The sequence below is a fragment of the Bemisia tabaci genome, chromosome 6, assembly GCF_918797505.1.
Source record: "Bemisia tabaci chromosome 6, PGI_BMITA_v3".
Taxonomy (NCBI): domain Eukaryota; kingdom Metazoa; phylum Arthropoda; class Insecta; order Hemiptera; family Aleyrodidae; genus Bemisia; species Bemisia tabaci.
In genome coordinates, this window is record NC_092798.1 from 24,616,477 (window position 1) to 24,629,697 (window position 13,221).

Below are 13,221 nucleotides of genomic sequence, written 5' to 3' on the forward strand. Positions count from 1 at the left end.
ACAGTCTCACGCACCTAAAGTTCCAAATTTTTCATTTTGAAGGGATGGAAGTCTCTTTTAGAAACAGTTTTCCTAACTATGAAGGGTGGTCCCCTTGCCTGAATACGGCCCTGAAAAAGGAAAAATGAATTCCAGTTGTAACTCAATTTGGAAATTTTGAAATAAACGTGAACAATGAAAACACTTTTGTAAATTGCGCTCCTTTAAATGACGTCCACGTTGGTGAGTGAAACATAGGCTTTCACAACTCAAAATTTTGGGCATTTCAAGGCATAGTGAAAACTGTTTTTATCATTCCTTAATTACTGCAAGGCTAAATACGCTAATACAGCGACAAAAGAGATAATTTTGGTAAAGGAGGGACAAAAATCTGGATGCCAAGTTCATAAGTAAATCTCATAAACTCTATCGAATAATGAACACTTAAGTTAAAATGATAAATTTTATTTCTCTTACTTACAAAAAGATAACAAATAATTTGAAATTACATTCATCACATTATGATCTTACAAATAGGACAGTTCAGAAACTACACATATATGAAAAACTAAGATGCATGATATGGGAGCAAAAATGAAGAGATGAATACTTTTAATGTTAACATGTATTTTCAGTTCCAGAATCTTGGTTCGGAATCTAATTGAAATGATACAGCATCAAATGGCTGCTGTAAATTAAGCACAAAAAGTTCAGGTATTTCTTCTTCTTTACTCATAATGATCAAAGAACTACCTTCTTAGTGTAATGTGATGGCTTAATACATACATGGTAAAACACACATTCAGGGGGGGGGGGGGGGATCTACTCCTTGATAATCACTTATTAAGTAAACAATTTTGCAAGATTATCACTTTCTTACAAGAGGCACTAGATTAGAGATTACTCACTTATACAAGAACAATTTGCTTAAACTTAAGTAAAACAATGCAGAGTGCTTTGAACTGATTATTTAAGCAAGTACGGTAGCATCTTTTTTGTGTGGTGCCAAAACTACCACGATTAATTACTTTGGATGAAATTGTTGCCTAGGAGAGGCTAACTCATTCAACTTTCTATGCAGCATAGATTGAGTGACTCAAACCGCAGGATAATGATGAGTTTAAATTTCAAATTGAAAATTAGAAAAATCCAAATATTGGAGAAAGAACCTTCCACTTTTAAATACTTGCTTGTGTCTTTTTCATCTAATGATAAAAATGCCAGGATGATAATACGTAAATTTAAGATTGATCATTTCTACTGTCTTTCAATCATCTCAAAAAAGTTTTATGGAATGCTTGATTATGAATGTGTCCTTGAGTTACCTTACTTGATGAATATAGCACACTGCGCTATATTTCGGAATTAATTCTCATACCTGGGGGGAAGAAATTACCATGGCGAAAGGTAATCCGCAACAGTTGGTGGTATCAAAAGTTTTTGGAAGCTGAGTTACTTCTGTTTTCTTTAAGATCTTTTAAAGACTTAATTTGAAGTTTTTAAAATAATTTAAAAAGATTGGTGTTGTTCAGAATATTATCAAACTTGTGATCAAAACCAATCTGAGGGTAATTTTGTAATCTTGATCAGTTAAAGAGGGAGAGATTAGGTAAGAAACAGAAAAAGTAAACCCCCAAATTTGAGAGTTTGATACAATGGGATAGAAGATCCACTCAAGTATAAGTGTACTAAAATTCTAATCTTCTTGACACACTACAAAATGGTCATTTTCACTAATCAGCTGAAAAGATGAGACAAAAGAAAAAAAAAAAAAGGAAATCCACTCACAGCCACACGCAAGTGGAAAAAAGCACCTTTCATTGGATAGGATTAAGCAGAGGTCAAAGTAATGGTGATGGTTTTTCATTTAGTTTTAATTGCAAATCTCCCATTAAGCTGCACAGAACCATCCACAGGAAAAAGGATCTTCATTTGGTGAAATTTGTAAAGATCTTTCTTGTACATTTAAAATAAATTATATTATAAAGATTTGAAACAATACAATTAGTTAATTTCCCTTACAAAAAATGTATTTGGGAAATATTGAAATGTCAGGATCGAGAAATAAGTTTTACTAATTCCACCATGGAGTTGGAGTATATTCAAACCTAGTGAGAGCTTCAGAAATCTTCCATCTAAAATATTCCCTCAAACGATGTTATTAATGAAATTTTTATATTTTTTTATATTCTTTGATAAACTGCTTTCCATTAACACACACAGCCTAACATTTATTATTGAGCTACTTGATTTATGGAAAATATATTGCTTTCATAGAATTTATGAGCTGAGAAATAAACATAAACAATCATGGCCAACATTCGAAAAACTTGGAGGTTTCCAAAAATTTAGGGTACAAGAAGTTAATGATAATATATTACATGAGTTGGATCTCATTTAGCAAAAGGGAACCAGCATGAATACAGTGTTTTCAAAATCGTGCAACTCGTTCTTTTTTTTAAAAAAAAATACTTAATATGTGCATGGTATTAAACTTTGCACAATTTTTTTCCTTTAAAATTAACAATTTTTTGGTGGGAAGTGAAAACTATTTGCTACTCTGAGAGATTTATAAGATCATTATGCAGAGGCAACATTTTTACAAAACTGCAAGCCTGCTGGTTCCTTTCTGCTGAATGCGATCCAGTTTACCCTTCTATTAGCTCTTACATTAATGATATTAAGATAAAATTATCAAGTAACAGTTAATTCGTAACATAATTGACTTCTTCCATTTCTACAAATTTAAAAATTTTACATTTAGGGGATCTAAAAGAATATATTTAGGTTGTTAATGTAAAAAATAGAAAAAGAAAAAAATTTAGATGTTCTTTAGATGAGGAATAACTCCCAACAATAATTAGAATTTGGATTAGACAAGAGTTACTAAACTTGCGACAATTGACAACATTAGGTTAAAGGACGAATATTCGACTTTATACAGACATGTAAAATTAATTTTAAAAACTTTAAAAATCCTGTTCTTTGCTATTAAAGTCGATATCATATTCTTTCTAGACACAAAGTATGGTGACAAAAACAACCTCATTTCACTACCTGATACTCAAGAATAATTACTCTTTCTTTCTCGATAATGAAGTAAGGTTCTTCAAAGTTAACTTTCAATCCAAAATATTTTATAAATATAAAAAATTATAAAGGTAGGAGCAAAACTTTAAAACTTATTTTTGTGTTTAAAATTTGATATTCAAGCTTTTTGTCCACAATATAAGTCCAATCCTTGAAAAAGATTATGACAGAATTTTAACAAGAAAATAAATTCTTTTTTTCTCTTTCTACTGAGCAAATAAATGTCTCTTGCTGAAAATTCAATCAGTTACTGTGCCTAAACCATTGACTTTTGAATGTAGAAACTCATGAGACTAAGTACAGTAATATCTTAATTACCCAACAAATTGTGGCAGACTGCACAGGATAAATCAATTTTACATGAGAACATACAAAATCACATAAAATATGTGTAGAAAAAACATGGATTCCTCATTCAATCAACACGACAAAGAAATACATTATCATATGCATGCAGGAGTGTATCCCCTGCCTGAAACTTTTTATCAGTCGCAATCGGCTTGCCTATCTTGGTTTGCTCAGCTACCAGGTTTCTCTTCGAGAGACAAATATTGGTGTGTCGGCAGTGCCTCATCACTACAGCTCATAACTGGAGCGCCGAACAAGTGAAGGAAAGTTAATCTAGGTATTACTGTAATTTAGAGAAGGTTTATGACCTAGCCTCTTTGCTCCTAAATTGTAACAAAGGCCTACAGATAGCAGATAGAATTATCTTCCTAAAAGAGACACCTTTGTGCATGAAAAATGTACATGGTCTCTAAACAATTTTGTGACATATTTTGAGAACCGTTCTTACATCAAAATTGGACTTATGGATAACAAAAAAAAAACAATGAACTAAAAAATTAAATAAATACAGATTGAAGTCGAAAGCTCTGCTGCTCTGACTACAGGAACAAACTGATAGCACCTCAGACTGATTGCATTGTGAGGTCGAACTGGTCTTCTGGATCAGGGTCAAGGAGCTCAATGTGGTAAGTTGCTGCATGAAGAACAACCACAAACATGGACGCACCTAAAAACCAATAAAACAGCTTGATTCACATGTGTGAAAAAACAGCAGATGATTGAAAAATACACAAGATTTGGACATCTGATTTTTTCCCCTCAAAAATTCTTATGCAAGGCTTGAAATCCTCCCTCTTTGTTTGTTCCCCTTAGAGGTGAATATTATTTTCCATGGTTGCCGCATTTATTTTTATTAATAAGTGCAAGAACGGCTACCAGATAAGTGGGTATTTTTAGTTATCTTCAATTTTATTTTCTTCTCCTTCCGCAATTGAAATTACCACATCAGTAGGGAATTGAATGCCCGACAGAGAAATCTAATAGAGACTGCATGAGGGCACTGCAAGGCTCAGTAACAAAGAGTTGTGAAGTTATGCAAAAAATCACAATCTTGCTCAGAAGTTTGCGACTCTTCCCATTCACAGTTTCTCTCTATGACTTTCCCAATTTTACTGGTTGCTAGACGCCTACCCCGCCTTAGTTATCTATATGATGAAATTTTGAATGCTACCATCTAGACATCAATGCAGACTGTTAATACACAGCCGAGTTTCGGTTTTTGGCAATAGGTTTGTTGCAAGAGATGTAGCCAAATACATTTTTTTTTACAGGTGAAATCGCAAGAAAAATTATGTTAGACAAGTCAAAAATCTCTGAAATTCATTCCTTAGTGTGCAATCTGAGTAGTTCGTAACATGCTTTTTCAAGTTTCCTGCATCTGCCTGCAGTTTATCTCAGTCACCACCAACCAGGTTTGCACAGATGGGAGTCAGAAAAACTAATCTAAGTAAACAAACGATTTCACTAACTTTTTCTATAGTATGGTTACAATCGTTTTCAAGATTTTCTTTCCTTTTCCTTTCTTTATTTTGCAAAAAAAAAACTTAGAATGAATTGAAATCTTACACATGAAGAATTTTTAACAGTTTTCTCGATTGTTTGTTTATTTAGGTTAGGTCTCTCTCCGGGCAAACCTGACTGCCAGCCACCACCAAAAACTGCCCGCATACGCAGTGAACTTGAAAGAGTGTTAAAAACTTCGCAGATTGCACCCTAAGGTGTGGATTCCAGACATTTTTGATCTACCCAAAGTGATTTTCGAGCAAATTTACTTTAAGATAGTATATTCAGTTGCTTTTATATCTTGGATGCAACATACCTACTCTAAGATTAAAAAGAAAAATATTAAATATCTACTTGATATTAAAATTAAATTACCAATGGCCCAAAAGACAGCTGTGCCAGCGCCTGCCCAGTAAAATATAGGCAGGAAGCAGATTCCCACAATAGTATACTGTTGAGACAGTGTTAACTCAACGCCGCCTAGTTTTAGTCTGCCCTCTGTGTTCTTCTGCGTTACAAAATAACAAGCAACCAAAAACAAAGAGAGTGATAAAAGAAGTAGAGGAGAGGTGACCCTGTGAAAAAAGAACAAAAAGTACAATTAGAACATTACTCAAATTAGGTTGATAATTCGTATTGTTTAACACTTCAAGAAAGACATAAGGGGTAATCTTGAGTCCCATCCCTTTACATTCCATGCTGTGCAACCAGTTCCATGCCACCATTGTGTGGGACTATCAAACTTGGGCCACCTGACCAGAAATTGGACCAAGGAATCTCCTAATCACAAAGTCAGTACTACGACTGCTCCGCCACAGGAGGCTGACCCAGTGGAAATATTGGAACCAAAATTATCTGTTGCAAAAGAGCATACTGAAGCATGCACTCTCTGCATAGACTTGAAACAGAAGTATCGAAAAACTCTGATTAATTTTTTGTTCATTTCATACATGTATAGTAGCTTCTAACATAGGTAGTTGTTAATTTCCTACATGCTGTCAATTCTGAGGGCCACTAAGCCTTGCAGAAATAAAATATCGAAAAGCTAAAAATGCGTATCTCAATCACAATGTTGAAGGATTTCTAACATTTTATTTTCTTCAGGGGAGACTAATTAAAATGTTTCCTGGGATGATTTATTTGGAATAAGTGTAGAAAATTTCAAGAGAGACTGTTGGTTGGTACCTAGAAAGAAAAAAAATAAATTAAAAAAAAAAAAAAAAAAAAAAAAAAAAAAAAAAAAAAACTCAAGCAGAGACTTTAAACCTCGCGATCTGGTATACACATTTGTTTTACTTTAACTATCAATTAGGATCATTTCATACTCAGTTAGGGAGCAAAACCTAACATCAGGACGTATGAAAGCAAAGTCTTCCGGTTGCTTGCTCTGAGAGACCTTGTCATTCCAACCAGCTACCAGGTACTAATAAATCATACAGACTAAAATTAAAAGAGAGCTTGGAGAAAGAAAAATCTTGGCTGGAAATGATTAGGGATTTTTCATTACTTTGCATAATTGAGGCATTTTTCGGTAAAGGGGCGTATGAGACTTCGAATGCTGCTAAGATTTGTGCAATGTAGTTCTCTGGTTGTCAGTAACTAATTTGACTGTTCTGCTATGAATTTTTCCCTGAATCTGCTCTCAGTTTTCTTCACTATAGTAAGGAGGTGAGCTGACTGTGAATGAATTGCATCTGTCGCAAATGCTATACAGAACTGCACAATCGTAACACCTTGAAAACCTCATATGTCCTTACCGAAAAATGCCTGAATTGTTAAGCTTCTACACTATCATTTATTTTGTGATGATTTCATTCAGAAATTTTGCTGAAAAACGTTTCCAGAAAAGGGGTGAAGGGATTCAAGTTATCCAACTTTTTAAGATTTAAAGAGAATGATTCCACATCTTTTCAACCACTCAACAAAATGAAAATTCGACTGGTCCAAAATATTTCACACCGTTTTGCATCCCTGATGAGCCATCTACACTTTAAACATCCATTTTACTTGAAAAAACAGGGGTGCAGAGCACTTTATTAAAAATATTTAATGTAGTTGATACATTTCAATTCATACACCCATTATGTTTAAACTTTCTTTGTTTTTAATATTTCTGCTTGGGTCTGCACAACAAGTCTCTGAGAAAATGTCATAGTTTGGTTCATGACATGCACCCAACATCCCAACAAAGGCTCATTTTATAGGTGAAGAGTTTATTTAAAGAACTCTGCAAATTAAAAATGCTAGCTTTTTTTGCTAGTTCATACAGTGGATTGATCCAAAATTTTTGGGACCAGGTACCTGATGGGATAATTCCTACATAATGTTTGGTGCCAAATTTGAGGATATCTTCAACATTTTCTTGTTGTTGTTGTTTCGTGGGGAGATCAAACAAATTTATGAATAGATAGTTTCAGCTTTAGTGGGTCATAACAATGTATAATGGAAAAATGCTGAGGACGTTTTCCAATTAAGCACCAAAAATTACAAAGAGGATATCCTATCGTATCATTTTCATGAAAAAATTTCGTTTTACCTTCTACAGCATGAGAGACGATCAAGATAAGTCTCAAATAGATAATACCATTATGAATGCATTAGGGCATGCTAACCCCAAATGTTTTATGCGTATGTGCAATGTTACTGTTTTGACAGTGATTTTCAGAGTCAGCAGACAGCACCCCCCCTCCCCGCGTGCGCTATGTTTCATTTTATTTTTAATTAAAAAATTTATTTTGGAATTTTTTAGTCAGTGTGCGTTAAAAATCCAGAAAACTGGAAATCTCGGTACAGAGGGAAAAAGCGCATATGAGCACAATTTTCCCTCAGAGGTACGCTATTCGGTGCACACTGAAGGCAACTGCAGACCCGTTTCGGGTCTAGATTTTTCTGGATTTTTAACGCACATTAGCCAAAAAATTCCAACTTACTGTGTCTTACGACCCGTGCAATCGTATCGCAATCAGTTTCAAAAAATGTATTGTCCAGTGCAATTATTCAGAGCCATCTTCTTACTAATACCTACATTACATCCAAAGAGTTGCAGAGGCTCCTTCAAAATCAACAATATAAATAAAAAGGTTATCTTTCAATACAATATGAGGTCACAAGGCTCCATGAAAAACTTGTATGCTGGTAGCTTTTCTTGGCCTCTGTCTCTAAGAGAAAAAGCTCAAATTCTTCAAAAATTAAATTCCCAATTTAACCAGTAAAATGATAAAATAAAAATAAACTTATCAAAGAATTACTTACAATCCGTAGATCATAAGGCAAAAGCAGATAAAGAAGTAGTTTCCTTCAAAGTAGTTAATGTTCTTAAAAAATCTGCGACTGAGCCTTGGTATAGTAGGAGGCGGTGCTTTGAAGTTCCCTGTGCTGAAAAAAATCAGCCATGGCCTGACATTGTGATAGCGGTTGATGGCCCATTCTCGAATGAAGCCAACTGACAGTGATGCACCTCGAAAGTCCCAGAATGGTCTGTGAATGAAACGTAAATCTACATTATTTTGTGACAGAAATAGAGATTATCTATACCTACTTACCTAAAAGATACACTTTGCCAGAAAACATCATTCATGTAAATACCACTACCTCATACGTTAGAATCGTTGAACACAGTAGCTCCATAGATTATGAGACAAGTATGATATTTCATTATTAAAGGCTAGAGAAATGCTTAGTGCTCCTTTACTATATATCTACTGGATGTTTCAGAACTTCAAAGTCTTGTGGAAAACACTTAAACTTTGCTTCGTGCCTGTTTCCTTCTTTCTGAACATTGGGAAAAAAAGAGATAAGTGATTACATTTCAATTGTTACAATATTTCTACAGTTGAAGAAAAACTCAAAATCTCGGAGGAAAAGTTTTTAAAATCATGATGTATATTTAGTTTGACTCTTGAGAACTGGAAACTAGTGTATCTCCTCAAGCCTTCTCCTTCCAATAAACCTATAATCATGAGCAAATGGTTAAGTAAAATACAATTTATACAAGCATAAAGCGACATGGAAAAAATTATGGAGAAAGATGGATTAGTGAGTCAGATAGCTTTTCAACACAGGGGTGCAGAAATTTCCAAAACGCTGACTATTTGCTGTGATCTGGCTTTTTTGTCTCACACCCAAATTTACAGATAAGTTTCATGGAAAGATTTTTAATTTTATGGCTGAATATATCGGACTCCCAGCCAACAGAGCAATGGAGATGTTGCATGTGTGAGGAATTTGCGATTTGACTATTGATTCTTATGTAAAAGTTCGCAAGAAACAGGACGGTCTCACTAGTTTTCTCTGAAATCAACTACCAAGTTCAAAAAAAGCTCTTAAGTTGAGGCCAAAATGGAGGGGATAACCCACGCTATCCTGAGAGTCCACTTGTATATCAAGCCAAACTCTACATATGAAGATAGGGAGCAAATACATTAGCAGGGTTGCTGTGTTTTCAGTTTTAGAGCCCCCAAATAAAATGGCAGCCCTATCAATGTATTTGCTCCCTATCTTTGCATGGAGAGTTTGTCTTGATGTAGAGGTGAACTCTCAGGATAGCGTCGGATATCCCCTCCATTTTGAGGGCTTTTTTTGAGCTTGGGAGTTGATTTCAGAGAAAACCAGTGGCACCATCGTGTTTCTCACGAACTTTTACATAAGAATCAATAGTCAAACCGCAAATTCCTCACACATGCAACATCTCCATTTGCCCCCTCATCATCATTTCAACAAATTTCTTCATGACTCAGGATTCTCTTGACGTTCACTGCTTGAGCTTCACCCCCTGGACCCTTGCTTCTCCGATCGTGACATAGGTTGAGTGGTAAAAAAGCAAGGAGCTTAAATTTTCCTAGATTTATTTGCATTGTAAATGTGATGTGAAATTTTAGATTGCAGATTTAACGCACTTTGAAACAAGATTGTTCTCCTTAGTTATGTGATCCGGATAGAAAGCTTGTCTATAAAATTAATAATCAAGCACGCTCCATGTAATGACTGAAGATATATACATGGTTGAATGGATAAAGTGTGAAGTCTTAATTTAAAAATCTAAATTTTCGTTTATACTCCCAGTTTCAAAATTGTCTGTAAAGACGTTAATAGCCTGAGGGCCAGGACCTTGTCGGGAATATAGCCTAAAAATTAAGGGATCAGTGTTATCAATGAATCGTACAACCTGCTAATTAGGGCAAAGTTGGACTAATTCGAAACGACATACAATCACAAGAATGTGGCTACTTTGTATGACTGACAATAAGTAGACTTGGGAGGTTTGTGTCCCTGTGTTTTATAAATTAGCATGGATAAAATTTGATACAAGCCTATCGATTCATTTAAGAACTACAAATCATATACAAACGGTTCAAAAATTCAAATGATATCTCAGATGCTTAGATCTCTCCTGTTCTGTTGTGTGTCCAGCAGCCTGATTGTTGAAATTTATGTCGGCACGACAAGAATCGAAAATCGATATATTACACGGCGCAGATAGGGCTATGTCTTGTCTTATCGTGCGACATAGCCAGTTAAAGGTTCAACAATCGGCTGCAGGGGGTAATATGATGGAGAAGGGGTAACTTCAGAACAGCGGAAGCGATTAAAAAGAACATTCTTTATAAGGAAACTTACTTTCTGTCGGGAATATCAGCGACAGGGCTGATTAGACCCTCTGCAGGAGGGAATACATTTACAACAGTCGGATTATCTGCGGACATGATTTCTGATACTTGCTAACCTTCCAGAGGATGAATCAGGATCACAACATGATGCTGGAACAATTGGCCAAATTATATACCTTTTCAGTGTGGGTTTCGGTTCGACACAGAGCGCAAATGAAAGAATGAACGAAAAAAAACCTAATGAGCAAATGACAGACGACACATCATCAGTAAATTTTTATCACCCAACGAAAATATGTAATCAGTGATCACCAGTGTGGCGTTCAACTCGAACGTAAACAAAACATTTCAGAGCTCTCTCTCTGCCAACAATGCAATGATGCAAAATTTGATGTCAGCGCTCTCTCTGTACGGAGTGAATAACTAAGTAGAGCATTGAACGGTGCGGTGCGGCATCTCATCAGATAGTTCTGCAAGTGGCCGATACATCGATATGAAGGCGTTTGTTGGGTCGCTGAACATCTCACAGCAAACAGCAGATGAACCACTACACAAGCAAGCGTTTCTGCAATCATCAACAATAACACGATTAATTCGACTGCATTTTGCAATAAGGAACCTTAATTTCAAGCTCTTAGATAAAAACCTCTATCTGCATAAGCTGATTTTAAAATAAGCCAGAAATTGTAGTTCCTAATTGCAAAATGTGGTCCAATTTCGCCTTCTTCTTCTCGATGTAGGCAGTGTAATCTCGGGTTTGTCAGCCTCCACAATTTCTCTACTCTTTTTATTCTTTGAGCATCCGTTTTCGAATAAAAAAAAGAAGAAGGAATAATAAACAAGAAATGAGGAAAGGAGGCGAAAGGATACACTTTATTAGGGGGTCTGAGGGCATAGAGTCGACATCCTATAAACTAAATGGGGTTTGGGGGACTCCACCAGCTCCAACGGGCGACTCAGAGAATTTCCCCAATTCCGAAGAGAGGGGGACCCTGGGCTGGGGGTTTCTGCGGGAAAATTTTGCAAACATGAGTCATCCAATGAGCACTTTTGAACTATTTTTAACGGAAAGAACGGAGCGACGAATTTTAATACGAAATGCAGATAGGCCGAAGCGATTGAGATCGAAACTTAAAACAAGTTAGAAAAAAATAGATCTTTGGATATGAAATCGACAGGAATTGAGCGAAGTTTCCCTGTTCAAAGGGGGGTCCAGGGGTCCTGGCGGCCTCCCCAGGGAAAGTTTTAAAATTTGAAAGTTACCAGGGGGCACCGCCCCCAGGCCGTTTCTAACTCTTCTTAATCACCTTCCTCACCCTGTTCATCGAACGTCTTAATAATTATTTAGAAAGGATTTGGATCCCCTTCCTCACCCTGTCCATCGAAGGTCTTAAAAATCATTTGATTAAAATAGAAAGGATTTGAACGCATTTTGAGGCTCCCGTGACGGAGAGTGTCCATCAGTTTCTGCAGAATCACGCTTTTTTTACTCTCAGCGCAAAATACTTTCCGAATTTTTGCATTCAATACATCTTGAAAATTTGTGAAATTTTAACTCTATTTGGACGCATTTTTAGGCCTCCATGGTGAAAATTATAGAAAATACTGACTGAATGAACACGGTGTTTTCATTAGACTCTACATCAAGAGAGATAACCATCCTCGACGAAGGTTTTTTCCCACCAGCTAGAATTTCTGAGGGGGGCAGATGATACTATTTTCGATTCCAGGGGGGCCAAGTCCCCTGCCCCCCCTTTGTACGCCCATAGTGAAATGTTTAGCTTGGGTTCCAAGGTCATTTCAGCTACACAGCATTGCAAAGATTGCATTTTAATGCTGAAAACTGCTAATATTATAAAGTTTGTTTAGAAAGAAATAACTTTAATCAATTATTTTTTTAGTTTCTGGGGCACACTTTTATTAGTTGAGGTCACGTCACGAGTGGATTAAGACTAACGATCAGTAGTGATAAAGTCACAGACACAGACAGGTGCGCCAGACCATTCTTGCCGGGTATCAGCTCGATTGATGTCTGAGTCTGGAAGGTTAAATTAGGAATGGACCCAAAGGTGGCTCAGAGACTTCAAAGCCATGTACCATCTTGGTCCATTCCCCATTTAACTCCCTTAATTATCCCAAACATCAACCGACTGAAACGTTGTACGTACGCTGTATCTCGACTGGCCACTAGATCACAGTGCCATCAACAGTATTAATCCCCGAGTTATATCAACTGAGGAAATGGTGCTCTCTAAAATGAAAAAGATCGATTAAACTTGCTCTTTAATCAATGAACTTCAAAATATTATCATGTGCTATTGGGCACATTTTTCAATTTAATTTTTTAAACGACCCTTAGGTACAGTAAAGCGAGGAGGGGCTTCTTGTATGCTAAAATTTTAGTCAACATTAGCAACGCATTCAAAGATGTTGAAAATAACCCCTCGATACAACTATTCGTACTCTGAGGACACGCATGTTGCATATGAAAAAATGGAAGGAGCTCCGTCACTATAGCCCATGAAGCAGCTTGCACTCGGCAGCGCCCCCTTACCAATAGCTATGTTTATGCGAGCCTCTAAACCTAACTTCAATCGAAACCTGAGTTTGAAACCAAGGTTCAAATCACGGCATAAACGATGCGGGCCTAACGAAATGTAGGTTTCCGAAATTTGTGTTTGAAACCTTATTTTAC

At 36.1% G+C, this 13,221-nt stretch overlaps 1 protein-coding gene across 1 annotated transcript; it reads right to left on the reverse strand.

The window, feature by feature from the left end:
- Window positions 1-428: 428 nt before the first annotated feature.
- LOC109042513 (prenylated Rab acceptor protein 1) lies at window positions 429-10,867 on the reverse strand. Its single transcript, XM_019059302.2, has 4 exons — window positions 10,537-10,867; window positions 8,173-8,397; window positions 5,296-5,495; window positions 429-4,084 (listed from the first exon to the last, which is right to left on the reverse strand). The coding sequence occupies exons 1-4, from the start codon at window positions 10,620-10,622 to the stop codon at window positions 3,981-3,983; spliced, it is 615 nt and encodes a 204-aa protein (XP_018914847.2). The 5' UTR covers window positions 10,623-10,867; the 3' UTR covers window positions 429-3,980.
- Between the last annotated feature and the right edge of the window lie 2,354 nt (window positions 10,868-13,221).